General features: G+C 43.2%; 1 protein-coding gene across 2 annotated transcripts; it reads left to right on the top strand.

The window, feature by feature from the left end:
• The first annotated feature begins 9546 nt into the window (after positions 1-9546).
• CCDC106 (coiled-coil domain containing 106) lies at positions 9547-19696 on the top strand. Of its 2 annotated transcripts, none has more exons than XM_063138227.1 (6): positions 9547-9590; positions 10686-10794; positions 12967-13089; positions 15494-15667; positions 16326-16526; positions 19235-19696. In XM_063138227.1, exons 2-6 carry the CDS (start codon positions 10722-10724, stop codon positions 19645-19647), a joined length of 984 nt encoding a protein of 327 aa, XP_062994297.1. In that variant the 5' UTR covers positions 9547-9590; positions 10686-10721; the 3' UTR covers positions 19648-19696. The 2 variants fall into 2 exon arrangements, with proteins under 2 accessions (XP_062994297.1, XP_062994296.1); XM_063138226.1 differs by having other exon boundaries at positions 15491-15667.
• The last annotated feature ends 1243 nt before the right edge of the window (positions 19697-20939 follow it).

Raw genomic sequence — 20939 nt, 5'->3', positions numbered from 1 at the left:
ATGGCTGGGGTGGAGGGCACTTGCAGGATTTTAGCTGGAGTTTAACTACTTAAACGTACTTTTTCCTGAGTGTTCAAACCCTTCATGCACGGGGGGCGGAGCTTGGCAGCCTGAGCGATGGCGGGTTTCTTCTGAGGCTCTGAACGGCGCTTGCCGGAAAAGGCAATTATCTCTCTTTTAATGGGCATGAATCTTTGAGCAACTGACAGAAAATGATTATAAAACCAACAGGAGCCGGGAAAGTGGAGAGATTTGGAGAAGGGAGGTGAGATGAACTATGATTAATGCAATGTCTGTCTAAACGGCAACTCTATGAAAAGTGAAAGTAAACGCTGACTGATTGACTGACGCAGTTTAAAAAGAAGGAATTTATGTTTGCTGGACATTGATCTGTGATATAACCTCTCATCTTTATCTCACATGGGAACGATTGGAATGCTGGCTTTCTAAGGTTAAAGTGGTTGACTGGATTTATTGGCGTGGCGAGAAGGGGGGTGAAGGGGTGAAAAAAGCTGCATTTGGCATTCGGTGAGGGAGATGTGGGATGTGAGAGACTTTGAGTGATTAAATCTGATCCCCTCTAGTGAATGCTGTTGTGAACTGGATTTTTCCCCCCTCCTCGTGAAGAAGGAGCTGTGAGTGCTATATAATAGAGAAGCCAGCATAAGTTGCTAAGGAAGAGAGTTGGACTCTAAGATTTATGCCCTACCCAGAAGGGACCCATGCCCAACGTTAAAAAAAAGATCAAAAGTTGGGAAAAGCTTAATAAACAAAAAAAGAAACCTTCAAATCATAATTTGGCTTACCTCTCCTTCCTGGGAAGTACAGCCCCTGGAGTTGAACAGGAAGAGGAAGATATAGACCCAGTCTCTTTGGATACAATACCAAATAAAGAAGGAAACATGGCAGAAGGGGGGAAAGAAAGTGGTAGTAACCCTCCCTCTTTAATGGAAATCAAGGCTATTATAGCAGAAAATAACATGATTATTTTTAAAAAAATGGATCAGCAAATGAGTGAATTCAGAAAACAAATGCGTACTATTATGGATAAAACGATGGAAAATTCGGATAAGATCAAAAAGATAGAGGCTAAAGTGGATCTGGACCAGAAGAAACAAGAGGCTTTCGAAAAATCAACTAATATACAATTTAAAGAATGGGAATTGCGTTTGATCGCCTTGGAAGATCAATCTCGTAGATCTTCGCTTCGAATAAAGCAGTTGAAGGAGACGCAAGGAGAAGATCTTAGAGAAATTATCGTGAACTGGTTCAAGGAGCTGACGCCTGACATTCCAATAGATGGATCGGATCTGGACCGAGTCCACCGTGTGGGGGGGAAAAACTACAAAGGGACTAGAGACATATTGGTGAAATTTGGCAACTATTACAAAAAAGAGCAAATTATGAAAGAATTGAGATCTAAGGTTCAGATACAGTGTAAAGGCAAACCAGTGCAAATTTACAATGATCTCTCTCAACGCACATTAAATTGGAGACGTAGTCTTAAACCAATAACGGAAACATTAATGAAGAATAAAATTCCTTATGCATGGGGTTACCCGGTTTTCTTAAGATTTACATATGGGAGGAGGGAATACAGAGTAACCTCATTGGATCAAGGTAAAGATTTGCTGAAGAGGCTGGGTCTGGATGGGGAAGCAGATGGGGCTGGAGTGGGTGGGGGAGGGAATGAGGCTGGGACATCTGGAGAGTAAGAGAATTGTTAATTATGTTGGAGATAATTGCAAATAAAAATGCTAATATAGAGACCTGCCGGCCAGGCACAGCACTGCCTCCCCCCTCCCCCTTTAAAGTAGATGGCTGGAGTATTAGACTCACGGGGATATGGGGGGGGGATTAGAGTGGGGGGGTGGGGAGGGGGGGAAGGTAGGGGAGGAGGGATCGGGGTAGGAGGGTGTGGGTTTTATGTATGGAGTTTGTGTTTTTATGTAAGCAAGTTTGAATTGCTGAGCACAAGGGATCGGAAGAGATTCCAAAAGGGTGATTATGGATAAAAAGATAAAGGTATCAACACTCAATGTTAAAGGTTTAGGGGCAGTCGTGAAAAGGAAGAGAATAGAACAAATGCTAAATAAAGAGGGATCAGATATTATAATGATCCAAGAGACACACCAAGGCTCCGAGAATTCGAATATGATAAAATTAAAGTGGTTAGCCTATTATGAAAAATCATTAGGGACATCAAAAAAAAATGGAGTGGCCACTTTGATTTCAAAAAAAAGTGGGTTTATATTAGAAGAGGTAAAAAAGGATGATAAGGGTAGATATCTTATGTTAAAAGGTAAAATTGAGGGAAAGGTTTATACTTTGATTAATGTTTATGCCCCAAATGAGAGGCATAGAGAATTTTTTATAAAGCTGTTCAAAGAAATAGAAGAATTTAAGGAGGGGTATGCATTATTAGCTGGGGATTTTAATATGGTTATGGATAATAAAAGGGACAGGTCAAATCCCACTAATGCTGAAAAGAGGAACAATATGACTATATTGAATAAATTAGTAAAAGAAAATGATTATTTAGATTCGTGGCGCTTACTTTACGGGAATAGGCCTGGATTTTCATACTTTTCCCCAGTTCATCATACATACTCCAGGATAGATTATATATTTGTTTCAAAAGACTTTGCAACGAGGATTTGTAAAATGGAAATGGGGGTAATAAAAGTAACCGATCATGCCTTGTTAAGTTTAGAATTTACAGTTAAGAAAGATTATAAAGAGGCATATAGATGGAAGTTGAACACAAAGATATTGAAATACAATAAAATAGTAGATAAAATTCGGAAGGAACTGTCGGAGGCATGGGAAATTAATGAAAAAGGAGGAACAGCTGGGTCAGTCATTTGGGACACCATGAAGGCTGTAGCAAGAGGAATCTGTATTAGAGAAACATGTAGTTTAAAAAGACAACAACGTGCAGAACAGGAAAAGTTAGAGATAGAAATTAAAAACTTGGAGGAAAGATATTGGCGAAGTAAAGATAAATATAAATTAGTGGAAATACAAGCTAAGAAGAAACAATTAGAAAACTTAAATATAGAAGAGATTCAAAAGAATTTAATGTATATGAAAAGGGAATATTTTGAAAACAGTGATAAGAACTCGAGGTTGCTTGCCAAGCTCACACAAAAAGAAAAAGGGAGGAATGGGATAGAAACGTTGAAAGATAGTCGAGGGAATTATTGTCATGCAATGAAAGCTAAAATAAAAATTTTTCAGGAATTTTATCAGGAATTGTACAAGGGTAAAGAAATTCAACAAGAAAAGGTGGAGGAGTATATTGGAAGGTTTATAAAGAAGGAAATAAAATCAGAATATAAGGAGTTAATGGAGTCAGTAATAACTCAAAGAGAAGTTGAAGAAGTTATTGATAAGTTAAAAGTGGGTAAATCACCAGGAGCAGATGGTTTGGGTCCAGAATATTATAAGGTCTTCAAAGATTGTTTAGTTCCAAAATTAATGGAACTTTATAATAGGATATTATCAGGAGAGAAGATACCTGAATCATGGGAACATTCAGTGATAATTCTGATCCCAAAACCAGATAAAGATTTGACTAATCCTGATTCTTATAGACCTATTTCTTTAATAAATCAGGATGCTAAAATTTTTACATCTATTATGGCCAAACGATTAAATAAATTTTTGGCAGAATATATAGGAGCAGATCAATGTGGGTTTGTGGTAGGAAGACATATGCATAATTTAGTGGGTAGAGTTTTAAATGTAATAAATGTAATAAAAAAAGCAAATATTAAGGCAGGTATTATGGCATTAGATATTTTTAAAGCTTTTGATTGTGTGAGCTGGCAGGCACTAAAGAGTATTATAGATAAATTGGGATTTGGAAATAAATTTAAAAATGTAATAGAACAGTTATATTCCCAAAATACGGCGGTAGTGGTGGTAAATGACGGACTTACTGAAAAGATACGACTAGCCAGAGGAACAAGACAAGGATGTCCGCTCTCGCCGGTCCTTTTTGTAATGGTTATGGAAGTTTTGGCGAAGGCACTAAGGGAGGATAAAGAATTAGAAGGAATTGGAGAGGTAAGGGAGATAAAGCTAAACATGTTTGCGGATGATACTTTATTGACCATTAAGAATCCATTAAGAAAATTAGAAAGAATTAAATATCAGTTGAGGGAATTTGAGGAAATTACAGGGTTAAAAATAAATTGGTCTAAATCAGAGATGATGTTGTTTAACTATACTAAGAAGGAAGAAAAGGATTGGGAATTTAAGGGGATGGAATTGAAAGTTAAGAATGAGATTAAATACTTGGGAATTAAAATTACAAAAAATCTAGAGAATTTAGAAAGGGAAAATTTAACGAGGTTAAAGAAGGAGGTATTAGAGAAATTGGAGAAATATAAAAGATTAAATTTATCTTGGTTTGGGAGAATAGCTTTGATAAAAATGAAGATACTAGCTAAAATTAATTTCGTATTTAGGATGCTACCTATAAAAATATCAGAAACCGAGATAAAAAGTTGGCAAAATATTATTAATAAATATTGTAATGGAGAAAAGAGAGCAAGAGTGAATAAAAATAATTGGTACCTAAGCCAAAAAAAAGGGGGAATGGGTCTCCCAAACATAAAATTATACTACGTAGCAAATAGATTAAGACATGTAGTAGAAGCAATTATGGGAGTAGGAGATTTATACTGGATGGAAGAAAAAATCATAAGTAAGGTAGAGATGAATCTGGAGAATGTTTTTTTTAAAGATGGAGGAAGAAAATGGGTTGGAAGTATAGATAATCCACTCCTGAGGACTCAATGGGAAATTTGGAGCAAATTTAAAGGGAAGCTGCTTCCGAGCAACTCTCCCTTAGCACCGATAATAATGTTAAAGAATTTCCCAGAGGATCTAAAGGGTAGATTATGTAAAATATTAAAAGAGAAAAATAAAATAAAATTAAAGGATTGGGTAAGAGATATTAAAACAAGAGAAGATATGGAAAATTTGTTAAAGGAGAAGAAGCTATCTTGGCTAGAATATGGTCAATTAGAACAATGGAATAAAAAGTGGATTAAAGATAATAGAATGTGCAGAAAGATGACGAGGTTTGAAGAATTAGTAGTAAGTAAGGAGAAAGGAAAAGGAGGTAGTATAGTTTCAAAAGGATTAATGAGTGAAATATATAAAATATTGTTAGAGAAGGAGTTTAGAGAGAATACAGAGAAAGTGATTTGGGAATCAGATTTGAAGATACAAATAGGGCGACAGAGCTGGGAGGGACTATGGAAACAAAGAGTGTTGAGAAGTTTATCAGTAAGAATAAAGGAGAATTATTTTAAAATTTTATGGAGGTGGTACCTAACCCCGGTTAGATTGAACAAGATAAGTGATCAACATTCAGCAAATTGTTGGAGAGGATGTGGGGAAAAAGGAACGTATTTACATATGTGGTGGCAATGCAAATATGTACAAAGATTATGGAAGATGGTGTTCTCAGAAATTGAAGAAATAGTGGGAATGAAAATAGAACAAACACCAAAAATAGCATTGCTGTCACTATTTGAAGATATAAAGTGTGGAAAAGGAACTATAGAGCTGATATCGAGTTTGTTGGTTGCAGCACGATTGATGATAGCTAGGAACTGGAAGATCCAAGGGGAATATTCTATTGAGGAGTGGTATAAAGTAGTATGGGATATAGCCATTAATGATAAACTGACATGTAATATTAAGTGGAGAAAAGGCGTAACTAAAATAAATGAGTTCGAAGGAATTTGGAAACAGTTCCTAGTGTTCGTGTTTACTAAGGGAAATGGGAAACCACCATCAGAAGAAACGATTAGATTTTGGACTCAAGAATGATCCCGAGGTGGGGGGTGCACTTTTATGTTAAGAATGAAAATGTTGTAGTGTGATAAGGCATATGTAATAGTTTTTGATATTTGTACTCAACAATTATTCAATATGTATGAAGCAGATATTTGATGTATTTCTTTTTCTTATTGTGTTTGTTTCAATTATATTTTGGAAATGTTCATTTATGTTTATATAGTGTTGAAAATGAATAAAAATTATTAAAAAAAAAAAAAAAAAAACCCTTCATGCACACTGTTTTGCAATTCCCTCCTCGCAACAACCTGGTACAAGAGCCTAGTATTAATGTCATATGTGTTACAGGTGGGGGATTGACCCAGAGGATAGTGACTTGCCTTGGATGGCTGTTGTGGGAGAGGATATAGGAATAAATGGGCCGCAGGTAAGTTCAGTATGGTGTATGGATGATATCAGGATGATGGAGATGGGATGCAGCAGCAGAGGGACCAAAGAGGACCGATATCGCTTGAAGATGAGGATAGGCAGGAGTGGGATATAGGGATGGCAGTGCCGTCCAGCTGAGCATTGTGCAAAGAAAGATGATGGGATTGTGGAGCAGCTAAAACCCAGAGACAGAACTGGGGGTGTGGGATTCAAATTGTTTTGCACCAGTGTCAGATTTTTAGATGCTTGAGCACTCAGGCGATTGGAATTCCTCACCCCCAACCCAAGCCTTCTGGAGCTCAGAGCAAGACCTGGGAGAATTGGTGAATGGGTTGAATAAAACTATAGGGCTGTTCGCACAACACACTAAGCCACACTCAGTGGTTGAGTGTGTGTTGTTTGTGAACTGTGTGTTGTTTGTTAAACTGTGGGTTAGCGCGTTGTCTGAACCACCCAACCCAACAACAACAAACCATGGGTTCTCAAGGTGGCTTGGGACATAAGCTACACTGCATGGTTAACCAGACATCCTTGATTCAAACAATACGCTAACTTATGTTTCAACAAACCACCCATGGTTCCAAAACAACCCACACTCAACCACCGAGTGTAAATTAGTGTATTGCGCGAACCCAGTCTATGTGAGGTGTGGGAGTGGGTGGTGGTAGAATTTGACTTCTCCATAAGGACAGAGAGGGAAGCTAGTGATGAAGAAGAAGTCCACAAGTGCTCCACCTGGACTCTGTCCCCTGCAGCCACAGGGCCTTCTACCATCAACACCCTGTGGGAAAAACCTTGATAATCCATTATCTATTGATATCTATTGTATGTGTTTTTTCTAAAACAATATTTTTAACATTTTTTAATCCAGCGAAATTACGCGGGGGCATGTTGGGATATTTAGTAGGCAGCAGGTATAGGCTGCTGGACCGGCTTTCTTGAGATGTTTGGTGACAGAACCCTGGAACGGCAGGACAGGAACAGCGGGGTCCCACGTCTGCAGCACACTGCAATTATTAAAAATAACAACCGACCTTGCCCTCCCTGGGTTTTCTGGTATGAAATACCTTTGAGGGGAGTGAGTGAGAAAGGTGTGGGATCTTGAGGTTGTGGTAATGAATGGCTTCTTTCTGCCCTCTTCTTCCCACTTGTAAGGAAATTAGAGATGGGAGAGAGCAATACGTGGACCATTAGTTAAAGCAAAACCTAAGGCCTGTGGGCCTATTCTGGACCACCTTCAGCCCCAATACAGCCCTCTGGGCTTTCCTGAAGGGCCCTTCCCCAGGTCTCTCACTCTTGCTCCCCAAAACTGATTGCTGGTTTTTTTTTTACTTTGGGGATAATTTCCCTCCCTCACACTCCAATTCTAAAAGGTTCACATTCCTCCCCTAAGGCTTAGTTACCGGCAGTAAGAGCTTTTGAGTTAAAATGTGCTGACATTTATTGGTGTCTGGGCCCTGGAGAGAGCTTCTCATGAGAGCTTCCAGGAAGTAGGATTCAGCCCTTGAGCTGAAATAGCTCAGCGCCCCTGATTTATAGGCAGGGGAGAGGCATGAATAAGGAGTTGCTTCCATTGGGGAGAGGGGGTGGGAGTCCTTTATTTGTTCGTTTCAAAGTTGACACTCGGTCTGGAATGTAATGGGTAGATAGAAAAAGAAATTGGTTTGTTGTGAATAGTGTCAAACTGGCCTCTGTCGATGGAGCCAGGACAAGGTGTGTGTGTGTGCGTCTGTGTGTCTGCATCTGCGTAATACCCATCCCATGAATAATGGGATGGGTATTGGACTGAATAGGCTTATAGCAGTCTTCCCCAACTTGGTGTTGGGCTACAACTCCTAGCATCCCTTAACTGGTCCAGCACAGTTGGAGGACACCAGATTGAGGACAAGTAGCTCATAGCTCCTCAAAGTGAAGCAAGGGGCAGCGGAGGCTGGTGGGTCCGATGTCAGTGGGGAAGTGAATCCGCTCCGGGTTTCAGTCAGAACTCTAAAGGAGCTCTTCAGACATGAATGGACTGCTTAAACGTTGCATGTCTGAGGTGGTGTGAAGGTTCTGTCTCTGGTGGCATCTGACCTGTGATGCCACCAGAGTTCTGACTAAAACCCAGAGTGGATTCAATGCCCCTACTGACATCCGAGTCACCAGCCTCCACTGTCAAAGGGCTCTGAGTTTCCCCTTCCCCACCTCTGCAAAAGTCATTATCTTTGTAGACATAGCTGTTCTGCAGGAAAATCTGGTAATAATTTTACCTTTTTTTGTTTCCAAGCTCAAATTAGTGTGTACACATGTTCTTCCCTCTTTAAGATGCATTCTCTCTCTCTCTCTCCACCATATCCCCCTTTTAAGGATTGTGACATGAGTCTCTTCCTTTAGACCAGGGGAAGGCCACCTTAATGGGCCAAGGGCAGTCTGGTCAATTTGAGAAATTGTCGTGGGCACCACTACAAAATGGTTGCCGTAGGAGGTGTGGCAAAGGACAAGTAACCTGCCCCAAAACAATGGGTACAAGGCAGAGGTGGGGTCTGAGCCCCGGTCCACTAAACAACTCATTTGAAGCCAGTTTTCAGCACCAACAGAAACCTATTTCAAAGCTGCCAGTAAGAAGATGTATTAATTTTTTTTAAAGTGGGAGGGATAGGGCACCTTGGTACCATGCTGCCTGGCCCTGCTTTAGACCTAAAATAGAGGCATATGCTGGGGTTCCCTCCAGCAATCTTAGAACTCAGAAAGGGGAAGCAACTGTGTCCCTCAGCTGTGTCTGTTCATTCTACTCTGTTTCCAGAGAATTTGGGGCCTCGTGAGTGTCGGTTCATACATGCACGCATCTCACTCGCGGCCTGGAAACCTCAAGTGGTACCTTGCATATGTGAATGAGCTGTCGCAGGTCAGGTGTCACCAGAGATGGGACTTTCGTGCCACCTCTGATGCTGCAACTTCTAAGCAGTCTGTTCGCCCCCAGAATGGCGAGTGATTTGGTGTTCACGGAATCGAGGGAGGTGATGTGTGTACGTGTGTGAACTGGAATCTCTTACCCTGGGTCGGGTTGAAGAAAATAAACTTCCCTGAGGGAGAAAGCTAGCCTGACACATCTCCCATTTACAAGAGAGATGCCCCTTAGACAGAGAGAATCTGGAGACCTGCCCACTGCATGTGAGATGTGAGGGGGAATTTGTGATATAATTGTTTTCCTCCTCTTTGATTATCTTGTCTGTGTTCGTTTCTTTAGGATTCTGTGACCGACTAGTTTCTTCTTCTTGACTTTGTTGAGGGGCTTGGCGCTATTTCCAAGGGGACCGGGTTTTTTTGTGGAGGACGCTGGACCCCTGAGTGTCATCCTGGCTCAGGTAGATATCCTCTTGCATGCAGGTGAAGAAGGGGGTACTTAGGAAACTAGGATCTCCTAGGTCTTCGACTGGTGGGTCACGACCCAAAAGTGGGTCGCAAGATCAGTCCAGATGGGTCATGGCAAAGCTTTTGCCTCCATGTTGCGGATGGAGAAAATTGTGAAAGTGGGTCCCGTGTTGCAGGTTGGGAGTCTGAGGTGGGTCTCAGGACTGGACCAGTTGAAGAAAAGTGGTACAGAGTTAGGATTATGGTACAGTGTTATGATGGATTGGGGTGGGGTGGGGGGGAAGAGACCTGGGGCTCGTCTACACCAAACAGGATATTCCACTATGAAAGTGGTATGTAAGTGGTATATAAAAGGCAGGAGCCACACTACTGCTTTATAGCAGTATTGAAGTGCACTGCAGGATCTACACTACTCCTTTATAGTGGTACTGAAGTGCACTGACAACTGTTGGGGCCCATGACACATCTACACCAAGCAGGATATAACACTATGAAAGTGGTATATGGAATGTGTTGATGGCCCCCAACAGTTGTCAGTGCACTTCAGTACCACTATAAAGCAGTAGTGTGGATCGTGCCTTTTATATACCGCTTTCATAGTGGAATATCCTGCTTGGTGTACATGAGCTCCTGGGTTCAAATCCCCACGCCGCTATGAAGTTCACTGTCTCTTTGTAGTCCAATCCTGCTTCACAGGGTTGCTGTGAGGATTGTGGTAACAAATTCCCTAGTTTAGATATGCAGTGTGTGAAGAAGTACTTCCTTTTACCTCCACACAGAAGAATAGGATTCCTTCACACAGAAGAAAGCAGGAACCTTCTTTGTTTTCAGTCATTTCAAACAGTTTCCTGCCTTTCCCATGAAGGGCTGCACCATGTGATTCCACCCACCCACCCACAAGAAAATGTGCAGAACTCGTCTTATACATTTAGAAAGGGAGCAGCGGATGTTACCTGGCGTCCTCTGAAAGAACCACAGCATCTTAAGGGAGGCAGCTTTGAAGATCTCAGCGAGGGGTTTCTAGGGACAGAATAAAAGGCAGGCTTACAATCCCCCTGCCCAGTTTTAACACCTCTCCTGTTCTTCAGGTCGGTAGTATCCGCCCCACCCGGGGTGGGAGGACGATGAATGAAAGTAACCACCATCAGCAACCACAACGGGCAAGTATGGGCAGAGGACGCCGTGGAGCAAAGCAAGGTTAGTGGGTATCGGTTGGGAAAAGGGTTGGTTACAGACTGCCTGGGTGACCACCGCCGTCCTCCTAATGATGGGCTGCATCCAGACATAAATTATTTGGAGTAACTGAAGTCAGTGTGAAGAGCTTATAGTGGGAACGAAGTGAGTAAGGACAGAATTTAATTGTAGCTAACTTGTTCTGCGTCCCACCCTTGCCTCTTGGCAAGAGCTCCAAAACGTGTCTATGGAGGAGGATCCTTCAGCCTATAGATCCTTGAAATGGCTGCAGTGGACTGCTAACCCTTTGCCAATGTGGTAGAATCTCAAGAGCACCATTCCACCTAAGCCCTACTCAGCCACTCTCTATTTACCATTTATATTTTCCAAAAGTAAAACAAGGGCATGCATTTGTATCTCTAGAATCCTATTCAGGGGTTCTTTTGCTGGTACAGCAAACACGCGAGGTGACATGTCTAGTCCTGATCCCCCTGGGTTGGAAGAAGGTGTTTCAGGTGAACAATCAGAATCAGACTCTGAAGTAGAGGAGTCGGTGCCAGAAACAGGCCAGCCTGTACCAGTGGGGGAGAAAGCTCTCACTGGCTTTCCACCAGCTTGTGGTGAACTCTCTCCAGTGTTTATCTTGTCAAGGGCAAATCATACACAGTCAGTGGGAAGCCAACATTCTTCCGAAGGAGAGAGCACGGACAGGTTAGCTGATCCTAGGGTACTCGCAGACTAAAATGGGCGGAGCTAAAGGAAGGCGAGAGAAAGTCAGCCCAGCTGGCGTCCTGGCTGCCTCAGAACTAGTCTCTCTGAAGTTAAAAGGATTTCCATTCTTCTTGAAAGGACAGTTGTCTCGCTTAGTTTGCATAGTTTTGCCTAGGGGAAAGTTCCAAGAGATTAGACTCTCTTCAGGTGGGAAGAGATGTTTATTGTTTAAATAAAGCTTTGTGGATTACTTAGTAGGCCTCCTTATTGTCTCCCAAGAAGGTAGAAGGTTTTGAGAAACAGGACACAAGGAAAGAGAGGGAGTGTTCCAGCCCCATCTCCCTCATCGACGCATTTGTCGCCCTATACTCATGGAGGATGGCTGAAGAGGAGATCCTCCTGGATCTATGGAGGTTCTTCACATGAGCTGGGGAAACTGCGCCCTGGCTTGCAGACGGATACAGGAGACTCCCGTCTTGATATAGTCACTTTCCAAAAGCAATGGAAGTGACAACAGAGGGAAATGGTGCTGGAGCGCTCCGTCTCCTTGCATGTTTGCTGTCTCCACTAAGAGAATTATTGTTCTTGATGATATTGTTCTTATTATTAATTACATTTCTACACTGCCCATAGCCAAAGCCCTCTGGACTGTTTACAAAAATTAAAAACCATTAAATTACATTATACAGAGTGTAAAAACCATTTACATGAAATCATATGAACAGGCAACGCATACACAGACAAGATCTGTTTAAAATGGTTTTAAACACTCAACCTCAAGACGAATCGAGGACCTAAAAATGCATCATCTGAAAAACTCCTCAACAGAATGCCTTTAGAGGGCTCTAGAGATGTAAATACATCCCCTTCTTTTATATATAGAAAATATAAATGGTACTGAGGGAATGTGGGCAAGCAGAGGAAGACTACGGTTTTGTAGTCTTGATAAAGTAGTTCCTGATAAAAAATATTCTAAGGACATCTTGAAATAGTCTCTCGATTTCTTTCGGTCTTTCTCCCTCTCACTTGCTCACACTCACATTGTCCTCCAACTTTGAAATCCCATTTGATAATGCCATGAATGTGTGTCACACGAAATCTCGCTCTTAATTGTAGTTGTTACCTGCTAGCAAAGTTACAAGCTTCAGATTCGGAGTGCTGCTTTGGTGTGTGTTTTTAATTTCTTTTAAACGTCATACAGGTTAAAATAGATGTGCGAGTGAGCCATCGCTCTACATGCGGTGTGCATGCTTCCCTCACACTTACGCAGCCATGTTTTCTAAGGTCGTGGTTAGTGGCCCTCAGGTTTTCTATCAGGGTTGGACTGAGAGTTGAGGAAGGGCATGGCGGTGTTGTTGTTTTCTGGACACTCCCCAAATTTATGTACATTGACACTGCTGCTGTTCTTTTACCATTTTTTTTTTTAAAAATCCTTAGGCTCTTTTATCACTTTCCCTTCCCATTTCTTGCTGTTTATGTTTTCAGTGAAGGAAAACAATGAAGCATATGAAATACCCATACCTTTAGACGAGCCACACCAGATGGAGTCTCAGACGCAAACTCATCAACAGTTATATTATGGCCTGAGCCCCCCACAGAATTTTGATGGTGAGAAACAACATCCCACCTGCATCTTCCGTCGGTAATATTTGAACATCCTCTAACTACAAACTGGATCCTGTCGGTCTGGACTAGGGAACCTGTGGACCCCAACTCTCATCAGCCCCACCCAGCATGGCCAATGTTTGGGGATGATGGGAGTTGTTGTTCAGCATCATCTGGAGGATCGCAAGTTCCCCGTCCCTGCCTTAGGTGAATGGCATCAGAGCAATCTTTTGCGGCCATCCAGGGGATGAGTATGCCAGTGCTGTTTTTTCCGTGACTGGGGCGGTGACTCCTTCTCTGCAGAAATCACAGCAGTAGCATCTTCTTCTTTGCAATCCCTGGAGAGAGAAGGACCACAGCTCAATGGTAGAGCACAGGCTTTGTATGCAAAATGCCCCAAGTTTGAACCTTGGTGCAACGCCACCACCTCACACACAAGGCTTTGACGTGCACACCTCCCTCAGGCTAAGCACCACCACTTAAATACCTGAGGAAGGGGTAAAAAGAAAAGTATAACCTTTCCCTTATAGCACAGCCCTTCTTATGTGAAAGTCCTCTTCCTGAGACCTTGGACAGGCAATGCCACTCAGAATAAACAGACTGAGTTGTATCAAATGGCAGTCCTGCTTAAAGTAGGCTCACTGAAATTAATGGAAGTTAAATTAGGCTAACATTGAATGCAACCCACTGAGCTGCAAGGACTGATAGCCTGACCCTGGTTTGAGAAAGCTTTCTATGTTGCTTGTATCTGGAAATGGCCAGGAGATAATTGCATGTGGGCTTGTTGTGTGAATGTCCTCTAGGAATTTATATATTTCCCTAGAATACGGAAGGGGGGTGTTTGGGCAGCTGGGAAAAGAAAGGATTTTATTTATTTTTAAAGAAGCAAAACAGACAAGCTTGCAAAAATTGGTGTTTTCCCTACTGATTTTTTTTACCCCAATTGCAAGTGTCAGTGGTTGAGTTTTCTGTAGTCAAAGGTTTTGAATTACTTAATGAGATGGAGCTTAAATGAAACCACACAGAGGTGCTTTAGCAAGAACAGTGGGAGAATGGCCGTGGGGCAGGCGTTAGGTGAGGGGGAAATGACTGCATTGAGTCATTCCTGCATTGAGCAGGGGGTTGGACTCGATGGCCTTGTAGGCCCCTTCCAACTCTGCTATTCTATGTTTCTATGACTGTTTGGGCAGGATGGTCTCCTTGCCTCTCTCACGGGCTTGTCAAGGAGATTTAGGAGGCAAGGTGAAAGTCAGACTTGAAGAGGTTCGATGAGAAGTAGAAATGTTGTGACTCTGTGGGAGCCAACTTCCATTGACCCGCAACCTGTGAATACGTTTAAACGTAAGTTACTGTCAATGAGGGAGGCTTGGAGGGTGGCAACAGGAGAGAGAGGCCTTCTTGGTGGCGGCTCCCTGACTGGTGGAATACTCTCCCCATTGAGGGGCCACCTGGTGCAAACACTGTCATCTTTTTGACACCAGGTTAAGACTGTCCTCTAGTTCCAGGCATTTAGCAATATGTAATTAGCCTGGGTTTGTTTTTGTATGTTTTTGTGGTTTTAAATTGTATGTTTTTGTGATTTTAAATTGTTGTATATCGTTTTTTAAGTGTTTTGATCCTATGTAAACCGCCCAGAGAGCCTCGGCTATGGGGCTGTATACAAAATGTGATTAATAATAATAATAATAATAATAATAATAATAATAATAATAATAATAATTTCACGACATAGGATGGGTCTTTTATCAGGTCACCCATTTTATCAGGTCCCAGTATCTCATTGTAACTGTTTTAGCTGTTTAAATTGTTTTTCAATTTTGTATGTTAAAGTTTTTATATTATATTTTGTAATTTTTGTGCACTGCCCAGAGAGCTCTGGCCATTGGGCAGTATAGGGCATACATACATACACAAATCACTTCTATTTATTATTTAACAACCTTTTCATTTACAAAACCATTTGGCTCCTGACTAGTTCTTTTTTAGTTCAGATTATTATTTAATTCATTCTTACATTTATACCTCACCATTTTTTCTCTTGCAAGAACCCATGGCCCTCCTCCTCTCCATTTTATCTTAACAACAACCCTGTGAGGTAGGTTAGGCTGAGAGTCTTGACTGACTCAAAATCACCCAGAGAGCTTCATGGCCGATTGGGGACTAGAACCCCCATCTCCCAAGTTCCAGTCCAACACTCCAACCACTACACCACGCCGACTCTGGCTCTATTGTTGTAGCATTTTAAATTGCTGTATTTTGATGGTAGGATTTTTGTTGTTGTTTTCACTAGAGCTTGTTTTATCAGTAGTGTCGGCTGCTCTTCTCATTTTGGAGGAAGGTGCAGGGTATAAGCATATTAAATACATAAATAAAACAAAGCTGTGTGGTTTCCCTCCTGTCTCAGAAGCTCCAGAGATGCCACCTCCTTCATTGACCCTGGTAACCAGTATGAGGACACAGCTGCACATGGCTGTGGAGAGGAATTCCTGGTTGCAGAAGCGAATCGAAGACCTGGAAGAGGAGCGGGATTTCCTGCGCTGCCAGCTGGACAAATTCATCTCCTCCGCCCGCCTGGATGCTGGTAACAGGAGGCCTCGTGAGCTCTCTGGAAGCTGAAGGGGGTGGTTGTGCTGGGTTAGAGCAAGGTCTTCTGGATGCACCTGGAAGTCAGAATGTTCTAGAGCAGGGCTGGGCAGAAAGTCCACCTCCAGGTGTTTTTTGGCCTTCAACCCCCAGCATCCTTGAACATTGCCCATGCTAGCAAGGGCTTCTGGGGGTTGAAGTCCAAAACATCTGGAGAGTTCCCTTCTGCCCACCCCTGTTCTAGAGAAGAGGAGATGCGAAGGGCCGTCCAGACACCTTGGTTCTTGAGGGAGAAAGTGGGCATGAGGAGGCCTGGGTGCTACAGAGAGGAGAGTGCCAGGTTTAAACGGGTTTAAATCCAGAAGAGGGTGGTGCATCAGGGGGAAGAAAGCAAATCTCAAGCAGGAGTAGGCAAGCTGTAGATTGCTGTGGGACTACAGCTCCCATCATCCTTGACCATTGGCCATAGCCATGATGAGAGTTGGAGTCTGAGAACATCTGGAGGGACGCGGGTTGCCGCCCCGTGTTTAGAGCAAAGGGCCAAGCCTCTGGAGTTCTCTGGTGAAATGGATCCTACTAGCCAAGCAGACTGTGCCGGGTGGGGCTCCGTCTTCTTCTCTATGTGATCGCCTTGCCCTTCCCCCCCTCCACCCTAGACGATCACTGCCGCAGCAAGCAGCCCCCGCGGCGGTCCGAGATGTCTGAGAGCCGGAATGGGGATGTGACAGACGACGACAGCATGGGCTCCTGGCTCAGTGGCAGCCCTGAGGAAGGGGGCTCTGCGGAGCATAAGAAACAGAAAGGCGGGGCAAACCGGCGGCGCTTCGTCAAACCTAAAGTCCGTGAGAGGCAGAGGGGTGAGTAGGAAGGATTCAGGGCAAGGGCCTCCGGTTTCCACCTCTGGAGCCTGCAGAGAGCAATGGGCGGCTGTCCCTTCAGGGGCAGAAATGGCAAGACGTTCAACTCCGTCTTCCGGGCAGAGATTGGCAAGTGTAAATTTGATCTTTTCTTTAATGCTTAATAGATTGCCACACAGAAAAAAGATGTTCTATCTACTGACAACCAGTAAAGTGGTTATTCTATTAGGGTGACCCCATGGAAAGGAGGACAGGGCTCCTGTATCTTTAACAGTTGTATAGAAGACGGAATTTCAGCAGGTGTCATTTGTGTATATGCAGAATCTGGTGAAATTCCCTCTTCATTACAACAGTTAAAGCTGCAGGTGCCCTGCCCTCTTTTAAATCTGGTCATGCTAGGCATGGCTCCTGCAGCTTTAACTGTTGTGATGAAGAGGGAATTTCACCAGGTGCTGCATGCACACAAATGATAAAAAAGAAAGGAGAGAAAACCCTACTGTGAGAGCACAAAAGGAACACAAAAGAAGGATCTCCACCCTGTGGTCAGAATATGAAAGACGAGTCAAACGAAAGTTCTATTGTGGTGTAAATGCCACTGCAATCACATCTGTATTGTTGCAAAACATCTATTTTAAAGGAATAATCAAGGTGAGCATAACAAAGGTGTAACTAAGTATAACTCTATAATTAATACCCAAATACACATCCAAGTTGTAACATGCATATATAGTAATAAAGTTGAATACGTCAATATAACAAAAATCACACATTACATGTACTGATCTAATGCATGAATACCACACATAACATAATACGACAGAATAATGCATGTAAACCCAGACAATAAAATGATATATTGTATGTTAATCGATATAAGCGCCTCTGAGCCAAATCCACAAGGTAATCCAAGTATCAGTATTCAGGTTATTCACTCTTAAACACCTGTATATCATCAATGTGGATTGGTAAACTGCTAGAGGTAAAAGTCTTAGAGTTGCATTTACACCACAATAGAACCTTCCTTTGACTCTCCTATCATATTCTGACCACAGGGTGGAGATCCTTCTTTTGTGTTCCTTTTGTGCATACAAATGCTACCTGCTGAAATTCTGTTTTCTATACAACTGTTAAAGATACAAGAGCCCTGTCCTTTTCATAGGATCACCCTATAATATATAATAAGGCAGTATCCAACTCCACAATAATCCATTACAATTTTCATTTCATGGTTAATTTTGTCCATTTTGGCTAAATAAATACATTTGCAAAAATAGCAAATCAAAATTTTCCTTTCTGAGCTCCCTAGCAATATTCTTCTCTTTTTGTCAGGGTGAACGAAGTCATCTCCTTCATTGGAAACATATATTTAAAAATAAAGCACTATTTTTAATTAGCTCAGTAATCCCATAATCATCTTCGTTACATCATTTATTTTCTATTTTTTTTAATCCTATGCATGGGGGTGGGGGGAGCCCTACAACTCCCAGCATCCCCCAGCCAGCCTAAAGCATTTTTTTTAATTTTTACCCTGCTCTTCAACCTAAAAGGCTCCCATGGTGGCTTGCATAAAATCAATCTCCATACACTAATTGATTTTGGCTTCAAAGTCAGTGGGAGTTCTAAGACTTGGGATTTTTTTTCTCAAGAACTATGATAGAGGAGAGAAAGAGGGACTGTTAGAGCAGTACGACAATGGAATCAGTTACCTAGGGAGGTTGTGGGCTCTCCCACAGTAGAGGCATTCAAGAGGCAGCTGGACAACCGCCTGTCAGGTGTGCTTTAGGCTTGATTCCTGCATTGAGCAGGGGGTTGGACTCAATGGCCTTGTAGGCTTCTTCCAACTCTGCTATTCTATGATCCTATGATTCTAAAATCGCATGATGACCATACAGGGCCCTTCCAGCTCAACTACTCTATGACTGAGGGGGGAACCTGGGGATGGAAATTCTGTTCACATTCTTGAAAAAAAGGAGCTTTCATTTATTTTGCCTGGGAAAAGGCAGGGGAGGAAACGGAGAAATATAAATGCTGAAAACACACACACACACACACACACACCTGTCCATTCCTCGAGGTCGTCCTTCACAAAAACATCAAATCGTTAAAATCACTTCAATAATAATACATATTAATAACAAATAAATAATCTGTTACTGTATTTTTAAATCTTGACATTGCTGCTGGCTTTATACTGTAGTTTTAAACTTTGAAAAGTTTTATAGTATGTTTTATCATGGTTTTCATTGTTGTGAGCTGTCCAGAGGTCTTCAACTATTGGGCGGTATAGAAATATAATAGTAACTAAATATATTCTCTTTCTGTCCCCTCTTTTTTTTCCTTGTTCCATCCCCAAATTTCTCTCTGCCATCCTATTTCCCTATTCTAAACCCTCACCTCATCGTTCGTTCCTTCTGTCTGGCCATGCTCATTATGGTGTATCTCCCACTTGACTCTTCTCCACCTCTTCATGCTCATTTTTTATCCTTCCCCTCTGTGCATTTCATGTCTGTTGATGTCTTATTTTATCTTCATCACTTCTCCCATGGTCCGGATATGTATATGGCTTGTCTCTCTCTCTCCTGTGCCTGATCCTGCCTTTCACGACCCCTGGGCATTCATGGGTTGCCCCCCTTCCTCCTCTTCCTCCTCAAACCATTCTTTGGCTTGTTCTCCCCATGCTCCCTGTGTTTGCGGGCTCTGCTCCCTAGTCAAAGATGTGGACGGGGTGCTGTGCCGCTACAAGAAGATCCTGTACACGTTTCAGAAGCTGCAGAGCATGAGCCGGGCCTTTGAGCACCACCGGGTGGACCGGAACACCGTGGCCCTGACCACGCCCATCGCCGAGCTCCTGATTGTGGCTCCCGAAAAGCTGGCCGAGGTGGGCGAGTTCGACCCATCCAAGGAGCGGCTGCTGGAGTACTCCCGCCGATGCTTCATGGCGCTGGACGATGAGACGCTCAAGAAGGTCCAGGCCCTCAAGAAGAGCAAACTTCTTCTGCCCATCACTTATCGCTTCAAGCGGAAAACGGACTCTCCTGGCCCGGCTGCCGGCACCCCTTTGCCCTCCCCTGCCACACCGCCCAAGCCGCTTCTGCCCATTGCGGATTGCTACAAGCGGTAATTTCCCCCCTCCCTCCTTTGGCGAAGCCCAGTTTGCCGGCCCGGTCCACCTGTCTGGCATTCGCCCAGCTCTTGCTGTGTTCCCCTGGGGCCTTTCCGTCCTCCCTCCCTGTCAGCCATCCCCTTACCCTCTCCCAAGGTTTCGAATGCTGACTGAAGACCCTACTTCACAGGCGGCGCCGGCTCACCCGTAAGGCACATGGGATGCTTTGCCCTGGAGTGCCGGCCCTTTTGGGGACAGCATTTCATCAGACGCTCACATCTGTGCCTCAGCAGGTAAAGGCTGCCAAGCGGCTCCTGGATGAGTTTCGCCCGCTTCCATCTGGGAACTGGCAGAACGCATGGCCAGAGGAGAAGCAAGGGCAGGCAGTGGGGCAGGACTGTGGAGCTGACCCCCAAGGGCCCCAACTCAGGCCCCCCCACCAACAAGCACCCAGAGAGCAGCAGCAAACAGGCCTGGCAACAGCTCCTGGACTGGCATGGGCATATAGAAGCCCACTGGGACTGATGTTGGCTGCTGCAGCTTCCTTTATTATTATTTTTAAAAAATGTTAGTTGGGTGGAGGTGAACCTGTACATGATTGGTTGGTTTGATCTAACATACCAGGAACATGGATGCATTTTAAAGCATGGAATGGCGGTGCGGGGATGAAAAGAGAAATGTTAGTTGAGTGCTTCACACCTGTAGCGATACACACCGTCGTCTAAGTGCACCCATCCCGTAAGAACATTAAGTTCCAGGTCTAAAATGACCTAGCTGCACTATCGGGGGCAAGGAAGAGTGTTCATGGGATAGGGCATGCCCCGTCCAGACTGAAGGTGCTATGATGGATAGGTTGCTTGAGAGTGGCTGCAGATTCCGGATGACCCTGTTAAGATTGCCTGGTCAATGCCCGGAGATGGTAACTGCAGCCTTGCAAATAAGTTACTAGCCTACAATTATTATTTTTTACCCATCCACCCCAGGCATTCCAGTTATTTGTGGCAGGCCTGTCCTGCCCTCCTTTCTCACCTGAAGTGGGACAAGACTAGAAGTGGGCAGAGAGATGAAGTTGCAGAACGGGTGGTAATAATAATAATAAAAAATACTTACCTGCCTCTCCATCCTGATCGAGGCGGAGAATAACAATAAGTACAAATTACATAAAATATTGATTAAAAACATAGTATACATTGTTAAAACTTCCTAAAACACACACAAACACAACTTGTAAGGGTGGTCCCATGTTCCGTGATCCCACTGAATCTCTTACTTCATGGTTGTCCTAGAAGGCATCTGTGGACATCACCTGC

Source organism: Elgaria multicarinata, chromosome 11 (assembly GCF_023053635.1).
Source record: "Elgaria multicarinata webbii isolate HBS135686 ecotype San Diego chromosome 11, rElgMul1.1.pri, whole genome shotgun sequence".
NCBI classification, from domain to species: Eukaryota; Metazoa; Chordata; class Lepidosauria; order Squamata; family Anguidae; genus Elgaria; species Elgaria multicarinata.
Note: the sequence above shows the minus strand (reverse complement) of the source record. Positions and strands in the feature narration are given on the sequence as shown.

Bases quoted from the DNA above. Each gene is read 5' to 3' on its own strand.
- CCDC106 (XM_063138226.1), top strand. From the start codon at position 10,722: ATGAATGAAAGTAACCACCATCAGCAACCACAACGGGCAAGTATGGGC. The intron at 13,090-15,490 runs GTGAGAAACAAC...CTCCTGTCTCAG, and splicing joins CCCCCCACAGAATTTTGATG to AAGCTCCAGAGATGCCACCT. The intron at 16,527-19,234 runs GTGAGTAGGAAG...TCTGCTCCCTAG, and splicing joins AGTCCGTGAGAGGCAGAGGG to TCAAAGATGTGGACGGGGTG.